At 51.3% G+C, this 22,576-nt stretch overlaps 8 protein-coding genes across 8 annotated transcripts; 3 read left to right on the top strand and 5 right to left on the bottom strand.

Moving 5' to 3' along the window:
- Window positions 1–82: 82 nt before the first annotated feature.
- On the bottom strand, window positions 83–8,653 carry GGI43DRAFT_62416 (uncharacterized protein). The gene is made up of 3 exons (XM_083210084.1): window positions 8,342–8,653; window positions 5,614–8,278; window positions 83–5,141 (listed from the first exon to the last, which is right to left on the bottom strand). Exons 1-3 carry the CDS (start codon window positions 8,386–8,388, stop codon window positions 216–218), a joined length of 7,638 nt encoding a protein of 2,545 aa, XP_083060305.1. The 5' UTR covers window positions 8,389–8,653; the 3' UTR covers window positions 83–215.
- A 623-nt stretch (window positions 8,654–9,276) lies between these two features.
- On the top strand, window positions 9,277–11,670 carry GGI43DRAFT_406696 (t-SNARE syntaxin). Its single transcript, XM_083206156.1, has 3 exons — window positions 9,277–10,011; window positions 10,121–10,832; window positions 10,897–11,670. Exons 1-3 carry the CDS (start codon window positions 9,774–9,776, stop codon window positions 10,919–10,921), a joined length of 975 nt encoding a protein of 324 aa, XP_083060304.1. The 5' UTR covers window positions 9,277–9,773; the 3' UTR covers window positions 10,922–11,670.
- Window positions 11,671–11,962: 292 nt separating this feature from the next.
- GGI43DRAFT_406695 (acyl-CoA N-acyltransferase) lies at window positions 11,963–13,453 on the top strand. The gene is made up of 2 exons (XM_083206155.1): window positions 11,963–12,935; window positions 13,070–13,453. The coding sequence occupies exons 1-2, from the start codon at window positions 12,598–12,600 to the stop codon at window positions 13,308–13,310; spliced, it is 579 nt and encodes a 192-aa protein (XP_083060303.1). The 5' UTR covers window positions 11,963–12,597; the 3' UTR covers window positions 13,311–13,453.
- Window positions 13,454–13,829: 376 nt separating this feature from the next.
- GGI43DRAFT_423258 (uncharacterized protein) lies at window positions 13,830–14,754 on the bottom strand (the record flags this gene model as incomplete). Its single annotated transcript, XM_083208218.1, has 3 exons — window positions 13,830–14,276; window positions 14,351–14,563; window positions 14,635–14,754. 3 exons carry the CDS (start codon window positions 14,752–14,754, stop codon window positions 13,830–13,832), a joined length of 780 nt encoding a protein of 259 aa, XP_083060302.1.
- A 726-nt stretch (window positions 14,755–15,480) lies between these two features.
- GGI43DRAFT_423274 (chaperonin 10-like protein) lies at window positions 15,481–16,878 on the top strand (the record flags this gene model as incomplete). Its single annotated transcript, XM_083208220.1, has 4 exons — window positions 15,481–15,537; window positions 15,631–16,001; window positions 16,106–16,514; window positions 16,576–16,878. 4 exons carry the CDS (start codon window positions 15,481–15,483, stop codon window positions 16,876–16,878), a joined length of 1,140 nt encoding a protein of 379 aa, XP_083060301.1.
- A 181-nt stretch (window positions 16,879–17,059) lies between these two features.
- Window positions 17,060–18,375, bottom strand: GGI43DRAFT_384367 (putative glycerol dehydrogenase; the record flags this gene model as incomplete). Its single annotated transcript, XM_083203513.1, has 6 exons — window positions 17,060–17,256; window positions 17,313–17,559; window positions 17,618–17,751; window positions 17,813–17,840; window positions 17,904–18,169; window positions 18,318–18,375. The coding sequence occupies 6 exons, from the start codon at window positions 18,373–18,375 to the stop codon at window positions 17,060–17,062; spliced, it is 930 nt and encodes a 309-aa protein (XP_083060300.1).
- Window positions 18,376–18,970: 595 nt separating this feature from the next.
- GGI43DRAFT_62105 (uncharacterized protein) lies at window positions 18,971–20,704 on the bottom strand. The gene is made up of 4 exons (XM_083210083.1): window positions 20,639–20,704; window positions 20,080–20,582; window positions 19,572–20,015; window positions 18,971–19,503 (listed from the first exon to the last, which is right to left on the bottom strand). The coding sequence occupies exons 2-4, from the start codon at window positions 20,552–20,554 to the stop codon at window positions 19,013–19,015; spliced, it is 1,410 nt and encodes a 469-aa protein (XP_083060299.1). The 5' UTR covers window positions 20,555–20,582; window positions 20,639–20,704; the 3' UTR covers window positions 18,971–19,012.
- GGI43DRAFT_427873 (uncharacterized protein) lies at window positions 20,678–22,425 on the bottom strand (the record flags this gene model as incomplete). The annotated part of the gene is made up of 5 exons (XM_083208887.1): window positions 20,678–21,348; window positions 21,427–21,746; window positions 21,810–22,084; window positions 22,166–22,319; window positions 22,374–22,425. 5 exons carry the CDS (start codon window positions 22,423–22,425, stop codon window positions 21,283–21,285), a joined length of 867 nt encoding a protein of 288 aa, XP_083060298.1. The 3' UTR covers window positions 20,678–21,282.
- Between the last annotated feature and the right edge of the window lie 151 nt (window positions 22,426–22,576).

The following is a 22,576-nucleotide window of genomic DNA, read 5'->3' as shown; positions in this document are numbered from 1 at the left end:
TTTCTTTCTTTGGTCAAACTCGCTCTTCTCTTCCATCTTTCTCATCCATGCCATTTGTACAAATGAAAATGAATTGGGTATCTGAATTGACACATATGTCTTCTCTAAGGAGAAACTACAGAGCTGAATTAAATATGTAAGGAAAAAAAAAAAGAAAAAATGTGAAGAGAAATAAATGGATAGCAATTTGTCATATGTACCGTGAACTCAATAGTTCACTCTTCTCTCCAGTCGCCAAACTCTTGTTCGCCAAACGGATTCCATTCTTGGCCGGGATAACTAGTCGCACTCATTTTGGGCATCTCGTCCTCAGGCTCGTAGAATATCTTCTCCTCTTGTGATGCCAGTCTAATGGCTCGTTTGCGTGCTTCTTCGGTGTCCTCCAACTCTGCCATCACGGTATTAGATCGCTTCACGCTTGCCTGTGCGGCTCCAGCTGCTGAGCTTTCTGCCTGTTCATTCGACATGGTTCGAGATACAGTGGGCTGCACGCCATTTTCTAGCTTCCTGGGTGTAGCAGAATAAAGATCATCCTCTTCAAGCTGCTGAGCCTTTTCTACATCTATGCCAAGGCTTGAAGGCCGAGTCGACCCAGCAGTCTTATCTGACTTTGTCTCGGATTTCAAATCAGGCTTCTGATCGGCTCCGACCGACACAGCTGGACTTCGTGAAACAGAGCGAAGACCATTCACAACAGGTAGATTATCTCTCTCAGATGGTTGTGGACTGGCCGATTGCGATTTTCCCAGATTGCTGCCCAAATCGCTGGGAGGCCGTGGTAGTCCAACTCTGCTGTTCTGGCTACCTTGAGAATTATGTCTATTGTGTTGGGTATTCAGCGAGCTGGGGCTCTGAGAATTAAAGAAGTCGGACCGAGGATCGGATGGAAATCTCATATGAAGAGGTCTCTCATGAGGTAAAGGTGCCGAAACTGGGCCTTGAATCATTGGAGGTGACTGCTGGCCTCCGTGATATTGATGCGGCTGATGCTGAGGCTGGGGCTGATGCTGATGCTGAGGCTGATGCTGATGCTGATAACTCATGGGTGGAGGGTGGGCTCCCTGCCATTGTCGTTGCGGCTGTTGTTGAGGGTAGAAATGCGGGTGCTGCTGCTGCTGTTGCTGATGCTGCATATGTGGTGGTAGAGGAGCAAACTGGCCATGTGGCATTTGTTGTCGAGGATTTGGTTGATATGGCGATGCTACTATTCTCCCTTCGCCGTGCACTGCTGCATACCCTCTGGGAATTGGGACGCTCTCGTAACGTGGCTCTGATGAACGTGGTTGGCCTTGCGGCGGCGCGCCCTGTTGCTGTACAGGTCCAGCGGGCATGGTCTTCGACCTAGGAAGATTAGGGGGCTGCATAGACGGCTGCAGATACTGGTTACCAGGAGGTCGCTGCCCTTGCATTTGTCCCGGCTGCGGTTGATATCCTTGCGGATGAGGCTGTGGGATCGGGTGTGGAGGCTGTCTGGAGCTGGGAGAAGGCTCAAGGCTTTGGGTTTGGATTGGCTCTGACTGCTTGGACGTTCGCCTGAGAGCTCCTAGCAGCTTGTTGCCTTTGATCTTCTCTCCTACGGGAGTCTTGCCCTGGCTCTGTTGCTGCTGTAATTGCGGTGGCTGCGGCTGCGGCTGCTGCGGCTGCGACTTTTGGGAAATTTGCTCCGTCACTCGATTCCTAAATCCCTTCCATCGCGATCCCTGGTTTTCTTTCTGTTGAGCCGAACCATCTGGAGGCTGTGTAAATGCTCGCCCAGGTGGGACGGGAAGTCCTGGGAAGAGATTCTGTGATCCGGATTGTTGGGTGCTATAGACTGGAGTTGATGCCTCTGAAGTAATGGAAGCGTTGGAGACGCTTACTGAAGGTGGGTATTGAGGTCTCTGCTGCACTAGTTGATTACCATCGAAAGGTACACTTGATACCTGGGCATGGAATTGCTGAAACTGCTGTCTCTGGTCCGGTGCCAGTGGAGGCCTCTGCTGGGACATGGGCCGCTGCTGAGATAAAGGACGTTGTTGAGATTCAGGTCGTTGCTGAAACTCGGATCGTTGCTCGGATTCAAGTCGCTGCTGAGATATAGGTCGCTGTTGAGGCTCGGGGTTTTGTTGAGGCTCGGACTGTTGCTGAGGCTCGGGCTGTTGCTGAGGCTCGGGCTGTTGCTGAGGCTCGGGCTGTTGCTGAGACTCGGTTTGAGCTTGAGACTCTGGTCTTTGCTGGGATTCAGGCTGAACTAGAGGCTGGGGAGTGGCTGGCGGCTCAGAGTTTTGCGTCTCTGACAGCTTCACAGCCGCCAAGGCTGGTGAGTGCAGCTGCCGGTGCTCAGATGCCGGCGTTGCAACTTTGCTGGATACCTCCGACTTTGCAATCTGTGGCGAAGGTTCACGAGAAATTGCCGCTTCTTCTTCTTTGGCTTGGTGCACAGAGATTTCTTCCTGCTGAACAGACTTGGCGTCCGACTTTTCACGAAGCGAAGAGACGGATGGGAAAGAATGGATCGATGGTGGTAGATCCTTTGGAACCGTAGAATCCGCAGGTGCAGGAAGAGACGTCTCAGGAGGCGGCGTAATCAAAATCTCATTTCGCTCAGTGATGTGCTCCTCCGCCTTGTGGTTGGACGATATGGATATGTCTGGAGACACTGTTTGTGATCTTGAAATTTCTTCTTCGCTCACGTTATCATCCAATCCGTTAAGTTGGAGAGCGGCCATCTTTTCTTGGAAAATGAAATCCTGAAGCTTGGGAGTCTTTTCGTCCATCGAGTCCGCATTGAGCCCAGGCGGCGCTTCCAAATCCTCGCCGCCCGCAAGATCTTGGTCGATTTGCGGGTTGCTCTGGCCCAAATTAATTGGAGGCGATGCCATTACTACAGGAACTGCCCCCTCTTGGGCGCTCACAATATTGGACAGCGGAGAGACTGCTCTGGCTTGAGGGTTGATAAAGTTGTCAGGAGGAGCAGAGTGAAGTTGAGAGTTAACAAGATGCTTCTGAGCAGGCTGCTCTTCATGACGGTAATCCTGAAATGATTCTTCGAATCCCAAGCTAGACATAGATTCCAGCGGGTCAGATGCAAAGTCCAAAGACGGCAATTGCATAGGTGGTGCCTGAATCGACGGTTGAAAGGCCTGACTTTGGTCAATGCTCTGTTGAGAGGTGGGCATTGCGCCTAATGAAGACCGATCTTGGCGGGAGCGACCAAACAGGCCTGCAATGCCGGATACTTTGGCGATGTCGGATATCCTCCTCTTGTGCGGATTTGCTTCGCCACCAGGACTAGCAGCTTGCTCAAACGCAGAATTTGAGGTAGACGAGCGAGAGAAATTACCAGGACCAATCTTGAGTTGTGCGCCACTAAATAGAGAGCGCTTCCGCTCTTCGTGAGAATCAGTGGGCACCTCACCTCCCGCTTGATTTCGGGGAGCCTGATCTGCCGATGTAGGGCGGCCAGCGAGCCCGAAAAAGCTGGCTCGCTTTCTCTTTCGATCCGAGGCGTCTTCTGTTGCCACGCTGGCTTCAGATAATTCATCTCCTCGCGGTCTGGCATCGGAAACAGAGCTTCGGCGCTCTCTAGAGGTCGCCCTCGCAATTCGCGTTCCAATGTCTCTGAAGATGCCAGAATTTCTCCTACGGCCACGATCCTCAGCTGTCATACCACTCGCAGGGCTTTCTGGTCCGCTCTGCTGCTGTTGCTGTTGCCGCGGACCAGCTGCTCCTTCTCTAGGCGGGCGGCCTTGTTGCATCTGAGCAGGAGGAGGATATCCTTGGCCTCGAGCGTGCTGCTGTCGTGGGTCTTGCGCAGGAGATAGAGAAAACAAGTCTGGATAACGCCGAGCAGATGATGGAGGCACGTCGCTCCTGAATCGCCCTGAAGGGCCCAGAGCGGGAGGCATTGGGGCAGCTGGGTATTCTAAACCAAGCTCTTTGTCGTATGCGCTATAGGCAAACTGCTGTGCAATATCTGTGCCAGAACGCTTCTTGGTGACTTGAAGTGGCGCAGTTAGATGACTTTCTTCTAGCTTCCACGAGCCTGTAGGCGGAGGTTTCTGAACTAAACTACTCAGTATCGGCGCAGGCATTCCTGGAGGCACGTTTTGAGGGCCGATCTGGGCGAATTGAGGGTTAGGTCCTCCAGGATATTGTTGCAGCTGCTGCGGCTGTTGCTGTTGCTGTGGTTGCTGGTACTGGCGACCCGCATTAGGGGTCTGCCCCTGACTAAAGCCGGCGCCCGTCGGCAGCGGTACCCCTTGCATTGGCTGAAGGGGAAGGGCTTTATTCGTATTTATCAAAGCCTCTGCGGGAGCTGTTGGCCTGTCGAAGCCGCCGCCCAGAGGCTGAGCAGGGTGAACGCCATTATTACCGTCGGCGCCGGCAACAGCCCAGCCATTGGCATCATCGGCGTTGTCGTCATCGTCCAGAGAGAAACGCTCCGTGGCCCGTCGAGCCTTGGGCTTGGGGCCAAACGTTGAGCCTCTCCTGATAGGTGGCAGACCGATGAAGGATGAGTTGCGTTGGGGCGCATCCGGGCCGCTCTGGGGCTGGTTTTGAGTTTGGTTTTGAGTTGGTGGCTGCCAGGCTTGAGGTTGGGGCGCATTAGCTTCGGCTGCAGCTCCGACTCTAGAACCGATCGCAGCCCCAGGACCCGAGATTTCGCTCGACGCCATTGCTCTGTGCGACATGGACATTCGTTGGGCCCTGCTCTGTTCGCCTTGGTGTTGCACCATGACCCAATCGTCCGGTGTCACCATGTCCAAGTTCACGTCCGACGCCCCCGGCTGGCCAGCGGGGAAGAAGCCCTCCTCGTGTTCTGCTGACGCATAAGCACCAGGCAGGAAGGAACTGGCGATTACTAATTCGTTCAATCTGACATGTTCATCATCGTCGACGTATTCTTTTACAGGCGACACGTCTTGGTTCGGGATGTCGTTCTCGACGTTCCACGGAAAGGCCGATCCAGGGCCCGATGCGGCGTTCAAGGGTGAGATCGGGGACGGGTCGGGCAGCTGTGGCGGAGTCGTCTCAATAATCTCAACGCTGTTGGTATGTGGGGCGGGATCGTCCTGAGGTCTTGGCTCGAGACTGAAGCGCCATGTCGAGCGTCGGGGCGGTTTTTGGGGAACTGGGTGTTCCGGAGGAATTGTATCGACCTAGTGAGAAGAAAAAGAAGGCATTAATATTCATTCACCACATTATGAGAAGCCGAAAAAAGGCAGTTCGTTCCATGGGCAGTGGCAGAGGAGGGTGTGACAGGAGGAGAATTATATGGGGAATGTTGGTGTGAAGATGAGAAAGCACCAGAAGAAGCTTTCAAAGAAAAAAAAGAGGCAAATGAGTATTGCCGTGTAATTCCTATCTCATATGCCCACGGTTCACACATCATGATGCCCCAATTGTTTTTTTAGCCCCATATAAAGGGAAGGGCGGATACAAGTATTTCTAATCTCAGAGCATCATTCAAGATAACCGAAATTGTATCCAGAAAGTAGTAAGAGAGTGACAGAGTGAGCGAGAGTGAGAGAAGAATATTATTCTGTCAAGGGAAAACAATGAAGAGGAAAGAAGACTGGGCCCACTCACTGCGAGTAGGGTCTTTAGAGAGAAAATCAATCAATGAAATACCTTGTCCCCGCTTCCGCGCAGTTTGCTTTTGCCCTTGCTCAACAGTCCCTTGCCCATCTTTCCAGCTGAATGCATGAACTCCTTGCTCTTGTTGCCAATCTCTTTGCCCGAGTGGCTAAGCGCGCTGCCGGACATCTGAGATGGCATCGACAATCCGCCCAACCTGGAACGAGCACCTCCACCGCCGCCGCTCTGTGGCCCGGCTGTGCTTGGCGACTGCTGGTAATAGGGCTGTTGACCGGAGGGCTGAGATCCCGCCGGCAGAGCAGCATTGTTAGTAGATTGAGACGCCTGGCCTGGAACAGCCTTGGACGCCGGGAGCTCAGGGTGCTCCGTGGTCATGTGCACAAGCCAAGTGTCCAGGCCAGAGTCTCTGGCGGCCAAAATCTGGCGCGCCTCGCCATACTTTTCTATCCTCTCTGAAGGCGTTGACAAAGCCATGATGTCCTTAAAGTTCATTGCTTTGGCCTGTGGGTGTGCCGCATTGTGAACAGGGGTCTGTGGAGCGGGTACAGATGCTGCAGAAGTCGGTGAAGATACGGCCGGGTGGGATTCTGCAAGAGGTGGAGTTCCCGTCTCCAGACTGACGGATCCCCGGTCAGCGAACGGCTTCTCATCCGCAATGGACAGGTGTGGCTGTTCACGGGCAGTGGTAGAAGGGTTATCACTGAGAACAGAAACAGACACTGGAGAAGGAGGCTCTGGGAGCGACGAATCCTGTCCCGGGATGGATGTCTGAAGCGCCAGTGGTGTACCCACGCCAGATCCCGCTGGTGGTGCCTGCGACAGCTGGGATACAGGGCTATGGCTACGAGATTCGTTACTCAAGTTCGTCACGGATGGCTCAAGCGCCTGGCCAGACGGCGCAGTAAGATGAAGCGCAGGAGCAGAGGAGCCATCATCAGTTGGCGGGGCTGGCAGAGGAGTAGGAGTCTGAGCCTTGCCCGTGGGGGTGCGCTGCTCGTCCTCCCAAGAAAATCTTCGTCTGAGTGAAGACTGAGGGTCCTGTGTGTCCTCTTGTCCCTCTCCTTGCTGGTGTTCCTGTGCCGGTTGTTGAGGCGGCTGTGGAGTGGTGACATTCTCAGGTGGTGGTGCCGATGCATCATCTAAGCCTGCTGCAGCATCTGCCCAGTAGCTATCGTAATCCCCAAGAGTGTAGCTGCTCTCTCTGACGGCACTCCGATCTCCCGCCGGATGCAGCTGAGGGCCATCGCTGAGAGGCTTGACTTCAGCAGCAATTACACCTGAAGGGCTGAGGGTCCGCATAATCTCATCGCTGAGCACGTCGTTTTCTTTCAAGGGACTATCTTTAACGGGGGACGATGTGTTGGTGCTGTAAGTCTGCATTCTTTGGAACAGCTGGGGATTCTCAACGTCTGCCAAAGACTCTTCTCTGCCCGGCTGAAGAGGCTCTGTTGGAGTAATTTTCGTGCCTTGTGAGTCAAATATGGGAACGGCCGTACGTGGTTCATGGGGGCTAGGAGTTCGCAAAGGAGGGATAGGGGGCATGTTTCTGCCAGGAAACAGATCAGCAGGCTGAGAGACAGGTGCATCACCCGGTACCTCTGGGTGGCCTTCGCCTTCGGCCGGTGGAGTGGTTTGACTGTAGTCAATAACTGGAGGGGCAGCCGTTGAACTGACAGCCGGCTCTTCACCTCTGTCCCCTTGGTTTTCATTGATGACGGGTTCCTTTGGAAGATTGTTGCTCGTAGACGATGAGAAGAGGTCTGCTCCAAACGCAGACATGCGTGAAAGGTCTGGCAGCTTTGGGCTGACAGACATTCGCCCCCGGTCAATCTGAGACTCGACAACGTCTGGATGAATTCCCAGGCCTCCAAGCTGGTCAGAATGAGAGGAAGGCTCGTCGTCCCTTTCCCAGGTATCGCGTGTATCTTCCCTGGACAAAGGTTTTGGAGTGAATATAGCCTGATCGCTTCCAGCGGTGGTAGTTGGAGCAAGCGCTAAAGTCGCGTGGTCTTTATTATCCTCCGGAAGACGACTGTAGTTATCGGGAGAATAAATGACGGGAGGTGGTTGGTTTTCGAGCGGTGGGGATGTGGCAGAATTCAGAGGAGGCGTGAAGCGATCGCCAGCAGCTGGAGGCGTAGGCGTGGGCTTCACGGCCTGTTCAAAGCTGGAAGTGCGCGACACGTTGAAGCCGCTTGGGCCTTGTTGTTGCTGTTGGACCTGCGAAGGCAGCTGGGCAATGCCGGCTAACGACTGATTGCTACCATCGCCGTCACGCCCCTGCACAGACTGGGGTGATACTACATGATCGTTGGCAATCGAGTCCGAGTTGCTGCGAATCGATAGGTCCGACACATCAGGCGACGCAACTGCAATGCGCGGAGACTCGCTGGCTGGTGGCACAGCGGGAGGCTGCGGAACTTGTGATCGCAACGACGGCAAAGCACTCAAGCTCGAGGCTGGACTGGGCGTGTTGTGGCGAGAGTGTAGCAGATCGGTGCCGGAAAAGGTGCGCAGCGAGGGGTTGATGTGTGGAGGAGGAGTAGCCGAGGAGTCATGATCAGGATCAGACTCCTCGTCGTATTCGTCAGCTCCCCAGTCATCGCCGTCATAGTTTTGGACTTTAGCCTCGACCCATTTCCTTGTCTTATTGCGCTTGACATTAACCTGATAGCTTGTTGACGGAGCGTCTGGGTTTCTAAAAGAGGGCGAATGGTTAGTCTAAAAGCTGCGATGCGAGGAAATTGGGAGCAGCCCATACAGAGAAGTCTGAGCTCGCCTCACTGGCTGGTTGTGCGAGCCCTCCATTGTGTCTTTGGACAGGATGCGAAAGCGTTCCTACTGTCTAGATCTAAGCTCTAAGCATGCTTCCCCAGACTGAAAAGAAGAGCTGCAGAGGACTGTCAGATAGGAATTGCTCTCTCCTCCAAGCTTATAGCTGGTAGGAGTGATTTTGAGGCCAGCTGCTCGCTGTACTTTTGAAAGCCGTAGATGATACAGAAATAGCACCACGAGTAAATTGATTTGTTTGCGATTATGCGAAAAATATCAGTTCGAGCGGAGTAAGTCGTCGGCAAGGGCTACACGGGAGAAAACAGCCCAGAAAAAATATAAGACGCCAACAAATAATGTGGATGATTAATACAAAAAGCGAACAAAAGCGCCGCGATCAGAGACTCGTCACGATCTGGCGAGGATGAGGAGAGGAGGAAAGCGCGAATGCGATGGTGGCACTTTTGAGGCAGGAGATAGCTTGGTACACTTACCACCTGCCCAGCAATTATGCGGTACAAAATACTTGGGGAAAGCAAAAGGCTGGCGCGTCGCAGCGCCTGTGGCTAGTGAGAATCACACAGGATCGATGATGGCACGGCACAGGCTCTAAGGCTGCCAGGGAGACGGGCTAGAACCGCATCAAGCCAGGTACCGGGTACCAGAGCCAATCGAGAATTATCCCCATGGAGCATGTGAAGTATGATCGAGCCAAAGTAGAAACTACTCAGACAAGGCCGTGAACTAACGGGATCCTCCTTACGAGTCCTCTGGTGGCTATGCCTACCCCGGCGCCCGCTATCCACTACTGGCCTTAGCCAAATACGATTAAGGTATCTCCTCGTACAGCGGCCTCTATGCTGGTACTTGGTCGGCTTTCGGTCCAATGAGGACGTACGGGTGGCGACCTCGCAATTCGAACAACGTGGATTCATCAAATCTCCCTGTGCGCTAAAGCTGCCGTTACGAACGAAACCATCGTCTCTCTTCAACCCCATCATTTCGACCCTCAGCCGGGACTTCGCTCCTTATACCTTTTTCGAGTTTACGTCTTACTTATTTTTGTTTTTAATTAACCTATCCTTGCCGCGCCACCAGCCCGCCTGAATCTGCCATTTCCGAAGCGACCGCGATAGTACGACTATATTTTCAGATTACTACAGTTCAGCCTCAGCTCCTGGCTCTTCGGTTGCCGGCAGAGAGCTAAACTCCGTTCTTAATATCATACTCTATTCTCCATACTCTTAAACGACTAATCGACGAGAGGCTGCTCCATCAGCTTACCCCGGCTAGCCACTTTGATTATTCGGCCACGAGGCTGCCCAACAAAAGGGAAAGAAGATAGGGCCTCGAATCTCCTCTGTCGCCATAACACACCAGACGCGCGGGTCGCAGTCCGGGATACAATATAGTACTACAAGATGGCCGTCGCTTCGATCCAGGACCGAACCTCCGAGTTCAAATCCGTCCTCGCCCAGGCGCAGCGCCGCCAAAATGCCAACAAGGCGAGCGCGCAAAGAAAATCGCTGCTCAACGACGCGCAAAAGTCAGCCGCAAACGGAGATGGTCGTGTGAGGAGATCAGACTTTGCCAGGAAGGCGGCAGAGATTGGAAGAGGCATCTCGGCCACTATGGGCAAGTTGGAAAAGCTGGCGCAACGTAAGTATATCAAAAAACGATGGCCCTTTGGTTGGGGTTTGAATGATGGGATGGAATTGGTCTTGTGTGGCCTTGAATTTCAAAGACATGAAACTGACATGATGAGCAGTCGCAAAGCGCCGCACCCTCTTTGACGATCGGCCTGTGGAAATCAACGAGCTCACATTCGTCATCAAGCAAGATCTGTCGTCCCTGAATCAGCAGATCGGCGCCCTGCAGACAATGTCGAAGCAGCAGCACCCGAAAGCAGACCAGGAAGGCGAACACAACAAGAATGTCGTCTATCTGCTGCAGGGCAAGTTGACGGATGTCTCAGTGAATTTCAAGGACGTGCTGGAGGCCCGAACAAAGAACATTCAAGCCTCGCGATCGCGTACCGAGAATTTCATATCTTCAGTATCTCAGCATGCGCAGCACTCTCAGCCGTCTCTGCAGCAATCCGCATCGCCGCTGTACGGGACTCCGAACCGAGCATCGCCTGCGCCTGGCAACGACACTCTATCGCTAAACCCCGGTCCCATGGGCGACCAGCAACTGATGATGATGGAAGAGGCGAACCCGACCAACTCGTATATCCAGCAACGTGGCGAGGCCATTGAGGCTATCGAGAGGACAATCAACGAGCTGGGCGGCATCTTCAGCCAGCTGGCCACGATGGTTTCTGAGCAGAGCGAGATGATTGAGAGAATCGACGCGAACACGGAAGATATCGTGGACAATGTGGAGGGAGCACAGCGCGAGCTGATGAAATACTGGTCGCGAGTATCGAGCAACCGATGGCTGATTGCCAAGATGTTTGGAGTTTTGATGATTTTCTTCTTGTAAGTTGGGCTTCTATCTATGCCTCTGTTTTCTATTCCTATCCATCTGCTAACTTGGACACAGGCTATGGGTTCTGGTTTCCGGCTAAGAATGGTAGCAAATATGATTGATTTTATAGACGCGGCTGTACGGATATCATTCAGGACGGTCTTCCTGTCATGTTCTTTTCTTTCAATTGAAGTTGGTGTTGTAAAATTAGAGGCGCGGGAGCAGAGGCATTAATCAAGGAAGATGTGGCAAAGAATACAGGATGGCGTTGTGGGCTTTGGGAAATATATTTTATGTTTGTTTGACGTTTTTTGTTTGATTTTCCGTGGCTGGCATATCAATATCAGCCTGAAGCTACATGTACTTTGCTGCCATACGCTCTCAGCCATTTTCATATGATAATGTCGCACATATTCCATCTGATCTAGACGCAGCAGCACTAAGAGTGGCATGGGTGTATGTGGGGATAAAATGTGCAGGTGAGAGGCCCAACTGACGCTTCAGGGAGGGGCATCAACCCCGAAGCCCCTGAGCTGAGCTGCTAAAGCGCTGCGGCTGCTGCACTTGTAGCGCTCAACCGCTGTATTTAGTGCTGCCAGCTCAGTGGGGTTCTACCACTCGGGTATGCACGTACCACACAGCTCCTGCAGCCCCTGTAGCGATAGGCATTGATAACTCGCAACCCAAGAATAGGGGATACGGGTCTTGGGCTCGGAGTTATGCTCACGATGGGGTTATATTGCACTGAGAATAGCATTAACATCATCTAATCCGATAATAGCTGTATATAAGCAATGCAGGCATTCATTCCTTCGTTCTATGAGCATTATTTTTCTATCTATTTTCTTAATAATCTGTATGGTTGACACTTTTCTCAGCGTCTTGGCTTGTGCTGCTGCTGCGCCTCCGCCTTAGCGACCAGGTCCCGCGACAGCCACTAGAAGCGGGCCATCAGGGCACGCAGCTCCAGGGCATTGGCTGGGATTGGGCTGAGCTACTTGTACGCAGTCACTAATGCCAATGCTAATATAAGATGAATGAATATGATGAAAACTTGCATGGCTCTAAGACTTTGGTTTGTTTAAGCAGCGTAGCATTGTTATGACGGAGGGGAAGCGTCTTTTAATTTCAAAAGCATGTGATAGACAGGTAGATTGAAGAATGGATAGACAAAAACACGGTTTGAAATAAAGCAATCAAATGCAAAGCAATAAGAACTACCAGATATAAATCATCCAAGCACGAGTAAGAGCAATTCTTTAAACAGCCTAGCGCTTGCTATTTTTATGCTATTCGTATCTCATCTTGGGGACCTTATTCGCACACCCCGAAAGCGGCGTCAGTGTCAGCCTCGCCCTGTCCACAGTTTAACTTTTGGGGCCTCTGCCGCTCTGGTTTTTAACTGTTTTAAATTCCAAGGCCAAAATCGTCACCCAAATCCCTCTCTTGCTTTTGCTTCTCCTCTCTCTCTTCTCCCATCTCTTGTCTTGTCAACTCTCCATCTCTATTGTACCCTCGTCTCACTCGTTTCTTACGCGTCTCTCTCTCCTATACAGCGACATCAATCCGCGTCATTGATTTTTGCTCGATCGATTTTCAACTGAAACCGTCTCTCTCCTTGTCCGGCGCTAGCACAAAGCCACAGGGCCAACTCTCCAAGATCGACAACAGCTTCGCCCCTTCTCCTCTCCTCTTCTTCTCTGAAGCTCTCTCGATCGCTCGCTCGCTCGCTCGTTCTCACTCGTTTAATATCTAAAAAATCAATCCAATCTCACAATGTCGCCCGCCACGATCGCCGCCACGATCCCTCCCATCACCATCACCGACGCCGACCAGGATGGCCTCTTCTCCAAAGACCTCATCTCCGAGGTTGTCTCTGCCACTCTACCGCAGGGCTACCAATTGCGAGCCCTTCGTCGCACTGATTACAACTCTGGCTTCCTCGACTGCCTCCGCGTGCTGACCACGGTCGGCGAAATCAGCGAGGAAAAGTTCCAGAAGCAGTTCGATAACATGCTGGCTTCGGACAGCTACTTCATCATCGTCATTGAGGATACTTCCCGAGAAAAGAACTCTGTCGTGGCTACCGGCGCCCTGATTGTCGAGCACAAATTGTAAGTCGGAAATCGAAAGAAGCCTCAAGGAACTGCGTATACCCGATTACCCCTGATCCTGATGGAATCTCCCCCCTGAGGCTTCTGGCTCCTCGCATCCAAGACACCAGCAGCTAACCTTGATTGTTCTACAGCATCCACAGCCTGGGCAAGGTCGGCCACATCGAAGACATCGCCGTCGCCAAGGATCAGCAGGGCAAGAAGCTCGGCCTCCGCCTGATCCAGGCCCTCGACCACGTCGCCGAGAAGATTGGCTGCTACAAGAGCATCCTCGACTGTAGCGACGCCAACGAAGGCTTCTACGTCAAGTGCGGATTCCGACGAGCTGGCCTTCAGATGGCCCACTACTACGAGGGCGGCAAAAGTAAACACTAAGATCCCCCTTTTTTTTTTGCTCCTTTTTTTCCCCAATCACGATGTGAGGAAGAGAGAGGAGAAAAAAGAGAATATATGTAATAATGACGTCCTGTTTCTCTCTGGGGTAGAGATTTCATGGCTTTTTTTTTTTTTTTTTTTTTTTGTTTTGTCTTGTTTTGTTTTGTTTTACGTTGCATAGCAGCTGATTGTTTTTTGTTGCTTTTCCTCCGGCGCAGGAAGTAAAATCTAGAAGGGTTCTAGATGACTACAAATTAGACGTCACCGACACGATACAGGAGATGGGTGGGATGAATTAGTTGGACATGTAATAGAAATTCTTTAATTTTCAAAAGCACGACTCTTTTGCCTGACCCATTGACATCTTTGTTAAGGTTTGCGGTGTAATCCATCTCATCCAAGTGCTAGTTTAGCCAAGAGCGCATTATTATTTTCATTTAGGAGCAAATATCCCCATCATCTTAGGTATCATTCATGTCTATATACAGCCCAGTCTCCAACTTTCAAACGACAGGCGCTTTACCGGCCCATCCATCCACCGTCAACCACAAGAGTATGTCCACTCACATACCCACTCGCCTTACTCGCCAGGTACACCGAGGTACCCTTAAAGTCCTCGGGCGAGCCCCATCTGCCCGCGGGAATTCTAGCACTGATGCTCGCCAATCTCTCCGGGTTGTTCAGCAGCGCAGTGTTCATCTCTGTCTCAATGTATCCAGGCGCAATGGCGTTGACTGTGATGCCCTTGGACGTCCACTCATTGGCAAACGACTTTGTGACTTGACCAACGGCGCCCTTGGACGCGGCGTAGGCGGGGACTGTGAAGCCACCCTGGAAGGTGAGCAGCGAGGCGAAGTTTATGATGCTGCCGCGACGGCCGGTAACGGGAGAGATGGGGAGGGAGAGCATCTCGCGGCCAAAGTCGCGGCAGAGAGTGAAGACGGTGTTGAGGTTGACTTGGATGACCTATGAACGAGGGTGCCCTTTATTAGTTATGATTCTTCATATGCATAGCCAGCTACATGGATGGATATACGCACATCGTTCCAGTCATTGTCAGGGAACTCTTCGCAGGGGTGTCTCCTCTGGATGCCGGCGCAATTGACTAGAATGTCCACCTTGTGACCAGCGGCGGTGACCTCCTTGGCGATGTTTGCGACTTGCTCTTGGACAGCGAGATCAGCCGTGAAGATCCATGCTTTGCGGCCAGTCTTTTCAACAGCCTCCTTGGTCGCCGTCGATGTGGTGTCTCTCTGACTCCCGGGAAACACTCCATGTCAGCCCAATGGTCAAGCACACAAGAAAGTCGGCAATTGAAACCTACCTGGATCAGAATAATGTCTGCGCCGGCTTCGGCAAGCCCAATAGCAACGGCCTGACCAATGCCTCTGGTGGCACCAGTGACAACCGCTGTAGAGCCCTCAAGTGAGAAGATGGATGCCATTGTTTCGTTGTTTGTGTATTCTGTAATCAAACAAGGGGGAAATAATCCAAAAGATACCAAAGCAGAACGATTAGTATTTGAATAAAGGATGAAAATCAAACGCCGAGAAACGCAACGGAATAAATCCGTCTAGATCACGTCTTCTCCACGGACATTCTAAACCGGGGAGGCAATTGGAGGGGCATCGGCTATTGCCCCGCGATTTGGAGAAGTTGAATAAGCGCACCACCTATTCCGGCAACTGGTGCCGATGTGCTACAGGCCACTATTAGAAGCCATTAGAGCGCCTAAACCATGCAATCTCCACGTCTGTGGTGTGTTTTCCAGCGTGTCTTTCGTCCCTCCAGGCTTTAGTTTTGTTTCGGCTCGGGTCATTGCGGCTTAGACTGGTGGGTTTGGGCTGGCTCTAGGCTTGCCGGCGGAGCGTGGCAATTGGGGTACAGCTGCATCATGTCAGTCAAGACGGAGAATTTGTTTTGCTGACTTGTTCGATATCGGAGCTTGGGATCCAATTGTTGTCATTAAAATAATTGGGCATCTTCTTTTATTTTGTTTCTCAGAAAATTGTTTTCGAGTAATACATGATACCCATCTGTAGAGAAACTAAGACAAGCAGCTAGCTTCTCGTCTTATCCCAAAATCTACCTCCTTCCACCTCTTGTCAATTGTGTCTCTTCTCGATACCACTCAGTTATTCTTTTTTTTTTTCCTTTTCGTTTCTCCATCATGTCTGTCGAATCAGTCAAAGCTTCCGTCTTATTCGGCGAGAAGGACCTCCAGTTTGTATGAAAGAGCCTTCAGAAGAGAGAGCCTTCAGAAGAGAGAGCCTTGAGCTCGAAAACGATAGCTTCCCCTCAGCTAACAGCTTCATTACAGATTGAGCGCTCTCTAGAAGCTCCCGGCGCAGACGAGGTCCAAGTCAAGGTCGACTCAACTGGTCTCTGCGGCTCAGATCTGCACTACTACAACCACTACCGTAATGGCGATATCCTCGTCCGCGAGCCGCTGACGCTGGGCCACGAATCCAGCGGCACAGTCGTCGCTGTGGGATCCGCCGTTACGAACCTCAAGGCAGGCGATCGTGTCGCGCTCGAGGTTGGCCTGCCATGTGAGTCTTGCGACTACTGCACGAGCGGCAGATACAACATTTGCAAAGGCATGAAATTTCGTAGCTCGGCCAAGGCGTTTCCACACATGCAGGGAACGCTACAGGAGAAGGTTAACCATCCTGCCCGATGGGTTCACAAGTATGTGCCTCTTCGATTTTGATTCTTTTATATGCGCACATACATGTGCGTATGAAAAATGGCTTGATATGTGAGCTAACAATGAGATTGAAATGAATAAATAGGCTCCCTGATGGCGTCTCTAGTGATCTTGGTGCCCTGATTGAGCCCCTCTCTGTTGCTTTACACGCCTATCGCCGCGCCGCCCTCCCCGCCTCAACTCCAGTCCTCGTCTTTGGCGCAGGAGCCGTCGGTCTGCTCTCTGCAGCCGTCAGCAAGGCCATGGGCTCACCAGCAGTCATCATTGCCGACATTCAGAAAGACCGCGTGGATTTCGCCGTCAACAACGGCTTTGCTGATGCGGGCTTCGTTGTGCCCATGGCAAGGCCGCAGACGATTGACGAGAAGCTGGCGTATGCGCAGCAGGTCGCAGAGTTGGCTGGTAACGTTGAGATAGGAGGTGTGCCGGTCGGCCAGGTTGGAGCTGTATTTGAGTGCACTGGGGTGGAGTCTTGCGTGCAGAGCGCAATCTATGTAAGTTGCGTTCCTCTCTTTATCTGTCTATCTTTCACTGGCTGATAACAATATGCATTAGGCTACAAGACCAGGCGGAAAGGTCCTGATCATTGGCATGGGCACCCCCATTCTCACTCTGCCCCTATCTGCAGCTGCCCTTCGCGAGGTCGACATTGTTGGCGTCTTCAGATATGCCAATACATACGCCGACGCTATTGAAATGCTTCACAAGAAGGATCCCGTTTTCCCCGACCTGGAAAAACTCATCACACATCGAGTCAAGGGCCTTGATGCAGTCCAAGAGGCGTTTAGTTTGGCGGGAAAAGTCAAGGATACTGAGGGTAAATTGGTTCTCAAGGTTGTGATTGACACGAAGCAATGATTGGATAGATATTTTAAAAGCCTAGATAATAATATGAGATGACATTATGACCTAAAGAACAGCACTGGAAAGCAGAGGAGAGTAGAAAGCTGTAGTTGGACATGTAACAAGGCAGTTGGACAGAGGGCTCATTCTAATACTGTAAATATACCATTTTCATCTATTACTATGCTTTACATTTTTATGATTTGTCAGGGAAGCCAAAGTCAATACCAAATGGCGGGTAGACGTATCGTTTCAGCTCGCCCTTCTTGGTCAGGTCGTCTGAGTAGTCGTTCAACAGCTTCATATCCTCGTCGTCAAGGGCAACAATCTCCAGATTGGCCTTGATGCGCGACGGCGTAACAGACTTTGCCAGCACTGTGCTGCCACGGTTGACTATCTCACGGGTCAGCAAAGTAGAAAGATGTCAACAAACTAACAAGTAAACATACCGTGGTAGCTCAGCAAAACTGTGCCTGCGGAAACGCCCTTCTTCTCGGAAATCTTGACTACCGGCTCTGCGGTCATGAGAGGGCTGCCTGTGCTGCCTAGGGGGCTGTAAGCCATGACGTGGATGCCCTTTTCCTTGCAAAAGTCGACAATCTCCTGCTGGGGGAGGCTGGGGTGGTTCTCAATCTGGTTGACGGCGGGGATCACGGTGGCGTTGGGGAGGAGCTGCTCGAGGTATCGCTTGCTGTACTGTTTTTTCATGGTTACAAATGAATTGTTAAAATAGAGGAAAGAGAAAAAGACATACGTTGCTAACACCAATGGACTTGGTCTTGCCGGACGCCAGAACGGCCTCCATTTGCTTCCAGCCGTCAACGTGGTTGTAGTCGTGGATAACATCTCGCTTGCCGTTGGGCAGAGTAGGGAACTTGTCGTGGTTGCCTGAATTGAACGATTAGATCGTCTGAATCTCTTCCTTTTGAATTTATATTTTTGTTCATACCGTTGGGGTTCAGCAGAAGAGGCCAGTGCTAGTAAAACCGTTAGCAGACGCTCAACAATGGAGCCCTGCTGTAAAAATAGTCTGAACTCACCACCAGCAATAAATCAACATACTCCAGCCCCAGGCTCTTCAAGCTCTTGTCCAGCGCCTCTGCGACGCGAGTGTTGTATGTTGCCCACACCTTGGTCACGACAAAGACATCCTCGCGCTTTACTCCCGCAGCGAACGCCTCCTTGAGGCCCTCGCCGACCTCGTCCTCGTTGGCGTAACAGTAGGCGCCGTCGACGAGCTTGTAGCCGTTCTGGAGCGCATAGGAAACAGCAGTCTTGACCTCGCCGGCTTTAGATTGCCAGGTTCCTACAGGATTTTGAAATTTCTATTAGCATTTGTCTTTCCCTTCATCTTCCCTTCTTTTTGTCGCGCTGGCCCGAATTGCCCCTCCCCCGCCATGGAAGAAATTGGCCCCTCTTGGAATTTCAATGGGTGAAGCGGGTGAGAGACATACCGAGACCAAGAGCTGGCATCTCCTGGCCGTTGTTGAGCTTAAACGAAGTCGTAACCATTGTGATAATCTTGTATTTTACTTTTCAAAATCACGTCGAAGACCAAATCAAATCAAGTTGTATGTGCAAAAGGTTTGTTTGTGAGAGAATAATTTCGTTGCCTGCCTGCCACGAAGCACTTTAAGAGCACATCAATTCTTCCGCCGGATTCATAAACTACAGCACATGCAACCCCTCCAACGCAGCATCCCCTTGTTCAAAATCCTCCCCAAGAAACAAAAGCTCCCCGATCTCGCTTCCCGAATAGGTTGTCGTCGGCGGCATTCCGCAAGCCAAGCTCCCGGCTGGCGTAATGAGAGCGCGGCTTTTGAACTTTTGGCTGCGTGGGGGAGGGCGCCCACAGCCCAGATTCTGGCCAAGGAAAAATCAGTCCGTGTCGATGGAGCTCGCTTTTTAGGCTGGGAGGCGCAAATGCGGGAAACATTCTGGATGGAAGTTATACCCGTTCAGGCGTAATGCACCAACGTCATGGTCATGTACGCTCTATAAGTCGCGTAAGAGAGACACGTGGAAGCCAATGACTCAATATTCTACATACTGTCCGCTGTATTGAAAAAAAAAAATAAGAAAAATTCAGTCTATATGCTAGCAAGCGCGGGTCTTCAGACTCTTTCGCGCAAATTCATGATTCTGCCCCTCACCAGTCAAATGGACTCAAGGCATCGTTATAGTAGTCTACGCCCTCGTCCTTCCACTCGGCGTCTTCATCATTACAATTCTTCATAGCGGCCTCTTCTTTGTGTTCCCTCTCTTCTGCGTCAAACAACGCATTCAGCTCTGGGAACTGCATCATCAGGCTTTTATATGCCTTTCGTCTCTGCTCCGGTAGTGCAGCATTGCGTTGATTCCTCATGGCAGCAGCAGCCAAGCCGCCCGCCATTAGTGGCAGCACAAAGGGCGCTGCAAGCCCTCCCGTTGCTGCTGCAATCAGAAACGAGTCGATATTTGGGCCACCTTGTTTTGAGACCTCAGCCTGGTCTGCCCTGAGCATGCAAAGTGCTCGATAAATCTGGGCTGATTTTGTGGCTGTGGCTGGTCCCATCACCAAGAATGCTAGGATGGCAGCAAAGTCGACATCGTCCCAGAGCATCCTCGTGTACTTCCAGTCCTGACACAAGACCCGAAAACCTATGGGCAAATTGTTTAGTCACTGTTGATCAAGCATGTTGCTCTATCCGAAAAGGTACTGCACTTACACTGGCGACATTTCTTCAACGCATCATATTCCCCATCTCCGAGGCCAATAACTTCGATGCCGCTAATCTGTGCAACTTCTGTTCTATCCATCTCCTTGCGAAGATTGCCACGTCCCTGGGCCGACATATTCCAGTATGTGCCAGCCGCCAGCTTGCTTCTTAGCGTTAGATCTCGATCATCCCATGTTGCCTTTTCGACAAGAAGGAATGAGATGCGAGAATCGACGTCCCAAGAGCTGAGCACTGAGGGAACGACCGACAAATCCTTGCTTTCCCGTGGAATGACCCTGTCAGAGGCTTCTCGCATCCTAAATGGAGGCGCAAAAGGAGCGGTAACGTTGGGACCACGAGGAATCTTGACCAAGATGCCGTAGTACTGGGTGAACTCTGGGGCTGGCTTGCGAGGTAAGGATGATGACGGTGATGGAATCCGGTTTGCTGATCCTTTAAGAATCAAACAGTTAGAGGCTGAGCATCAAAAAATCTGGACGAATGGGTTTACACGAACTTTGAGAGTTGAGAAAATGGATGACTTGGCGAATCCACTCGGCCAGAATTGGTCTGACAATCTCCCACAGCCGTGCTACTTCTCTCTTGACGAGAGAAACTGTATCGCCGAGATGCATGAGCACATAATCCGGCATTGTCATGGATTTGGCTCGATTTGAGCCATTTCGAGCTCCAGGTCCCATCCGTGAAGATGAACTACTGCTTCTGTTGCTATTGCTGCTACCGTCATCTGCGCCAATGATTCTCTTCATCCAGGCCGGGACTCCATCCCATGCGTCGAGTGCGCCATGTTTGATGTCAAACACCAGTGCAGTCAGCCATGCCGCTACAGGCACAAAGCAGAGATTTCTCCAGATGATGAAGCGCTCTGGCCATAGAATGAAGACGAGGGCTATGGCTGATACAGTGGTGACGGCCTGACGCTTTGCAGCGGCCCTATGGTCTGCGAGGGGCTTTGGGCTGGGCCCAGGCATGGCTCAGCAATAGACGGTGAGTGGGCTGCTTTTAGTGATGTTAGCGGGCCATTGATATTGTAGAACCAGCAATATTTCACATACCTCTATGCCAGTGATTTAGATGATGAGAGGTAAAAGAAAAAAAAATCAAAGACGAAAATATTCAATGAGAGGAAAAATAATATCAAAAATGTTAAAGACGATGCGGCTTCCAGCGACAAAGCTGGCAAGCTGAGCAGAGTCACCGTTGGGTCGCGGGGTATATGCTGAGTCCAATGTTAGGTGTTGTACCACCAAAACACCAAGACAAGAGGCCTAGCAACTGCTATGCCTTGCAGCAGATGCTCAAAGTCGATCAATCAATCAATCAAAAGTTGCAGCTGGAGACGATCCATATGCATATGCGAATAAAAAGTAAATGCCTACTGCAGCTTTCTAGTGTGTCTTATACTCCTAATTACTCCCATTACTGCTCCCCTGCCATGCAAGCCGGTCACGCATCAATCTCATGCCTCAATGGCGGTGGGCCGCCCTGCACTCCGTACAATGGCCCAGAATCCAGCCAACCACGATCGTCAGGGCCCTCCCGCCTCGCCCTGCATCAACACGTGTAACCAGTCTGTAGGTGAACGAACCAGCCTCCACTCACTTCGGTCTAGGGAGTGTCACTGCCAGCGGATGGATTGCTTGCCAGGGGGGCAGAGCCAGCACACCGGAAACAATGAAGCGTGACTCACTTGTTGTTTTTACAATAGCTCCGTCAGCTTGTTGGCAATATCAGCAATGTTCGTACCATAATACTCGGCAGTGGTCTAATAATGAAGCATTAATCAGCAGAGCGTTCAAACCACGCAGAAATCCACTCTGAGAGATCCAGATTTAGCACGTACCTGCAGAATTAACGTGCCATCCTCGATGACGCACTCGTTGTAAGTCGAGTACTTTAGCTCACCCTTGTCAACAATGCGAAATGCCACTGTCGCCTTATCGATACCCTCGTGGAATGCCTCGCTCATCATGTCATCGTCGCCGAATTTCTGGTATCGGAGATAGGACACTAGACTTTCGTAGTACATCTTGTGATACGAGCCTAGATTTCGCTGCCAGGAGGCATCCCCGGCGGTGCTAAGTTTGTCAAAGGCCTGCTCGAACCGCGGCTCCAAGGCAATGTCCTTGCCGAGAATCTCGCCGAGTTCTCGCTTGATTCCTTCTACTTGTGTGTCCCAGTCGATCCTGACGGCTGCGCGCGCAATGAAGCTCATGGGCTAGGGACTGGCTGAAGCGGTGCTGGGAGCGTCATTGAGGGCACTCTCCAAGTTCTCTAGTGAACAAGCATCAGCGATGTTGACGCCCAGTAATGACTCTCTAAACAGAATGACGAGAGACCCAGTAGCAGATACTGCGCAGCCGCAGTAAGAGAACTTTTTGCTTTCATCCAGGTCCATGGTAATGGTTCGCGCTGAAGCAATGGTGTTGAGCTCCTCTTTGCCTCTGTCCCCATGTTTGCTGATGAAGCGATCCAGCTGATACAAGACGCCGTCAAAGTATCTAAAGCAAGGAACAAAATTAGACCCTACATTTCAATCATCTTATACCCGCTTTGTCAAATGGGATCGATGACAGACATACGCTGAAACCATAGAGCCGGGAGTTTTCGCCGCATAGTCACCCTCGGCATATGCGCAAACTTGGCGCAGATCAATCTCGATTGTCCATGGCTCACCAAGCACATTAGAAATACTATGTTCGAATTCTGGTTTTCTATTCTCCCATTCATCGCGAACTAACGGAATAGTTTAGCCAAAACAATGAAGGACAGAGGGTTTTATTTTCTTACTGTTCTTGCGAACTGCAAGCGAGAACTTTTCTACAGGAGGGAGACGGCCCATGATGTCTTTCAATATCCAAAAATACCAAGATAATATCAAATGTTCACACCAGATTTGGTGAGCAACGAGACAAAGAAAGACTTCTATTCTTTGAACTGGCCCCCTTTTTTCCCTCCAACTGTCGACAAAGCCCGCCTTACCTGTCCGCCCA

Source organism: Trichoderma evansii, assembly GCF_050947405.1.
Source record: "Trichoderma evansii strain SZMC 28006 chromosome Unknown GGI43scaffold_11, whole genome shotgun sequence".
Lineage (NCBI taxonomy): Eukaryota > Fungi > Ascomycota > Sordariomycetes > Hypocreales > Hypocreaceae > Trichoderma > Trichoderma evansii.
This window is presented reverse-complemented; position numbering and strand designations above follow the sequence as displayed.

Coding starts and splice junctions, on each gene's coding strand:
- GGI43DRAFT_62105 (XM_083210083.1), bottom strand. CDS start 20,554: ATGCCTGGGCCCAGCCCAAAGCCCCTCGCAGACCATAGGGCCGCTGCA. Junction 20,016..20,079: donor CCATTTTCTCAACTCTCAAA/GTTCGTGTAAAC, acceptor TGATTCTTAAAG/GATCAGCAAACCGGATTCCA. Junction 19,504..19,571: donor GTTGAAGAAATGTCGCCAGT/GTAAGTGCAGTA, acceptor ATTTGCCCATAG/GTTTTCGGGTCTTGTGTCAG.
- GGI43DRAFT_406695 (XM_083206155.1), top strand. CDS start 12,598: ATGTCGCCCGCCACGATCGCCGCCACGATCCCTCCCATCACCATCACC. Junction 12,936..13,069: donor CTGATTGTCGAGCACAAATT/GTAAGTCGGAAA, acceptor ATTGTTCTACAG/CATCCACAGCCTGGGCAAGG.
- GGI43DRAFT_62416 (XM_083210084.1), bottom strand. CDS start 8,388: ATGGAGGGCTCGCACAACCAGCCAGTGAGGCGAGCTCAGACTTCTCT. Junction 8,279..8,341: donor AGGCGAGCTCAGACTTCTCT/GTATGGGCTGCT, acceptor GCCCTCTTTTAG/AAACCCAGACGCTCCGTCAA. Junction 5,142..5,613: donor TGCGCGGAAGCGGGGACAAG/GTATTTCATTGA, acceptor TCTTCTCACTAG/GTCGATACAATTCCTCCGGA.
- GGI43DRAFT_406696 (XM_083206156.1), top strand. CDS start 9,774: ATGGCCGTCGCTTCGATCCAGGACCGAACCTCCGAGTTCAAATCCGTC. Junction 10,012..10,120: donor GTTGGAAAAGCTGGCGCAAC/GTAAGTATATCA, acceptor CATGATGAGCAG/TCGCAAAGCGCCGCACCCTC. Junction 10,833..10,896: donor GTTTTGATGATTTTCTTCTT/GTAAGTTGGGCT, acceptor ACTTGGACACAG/GCTATGGGTTCTGGTTTCCG.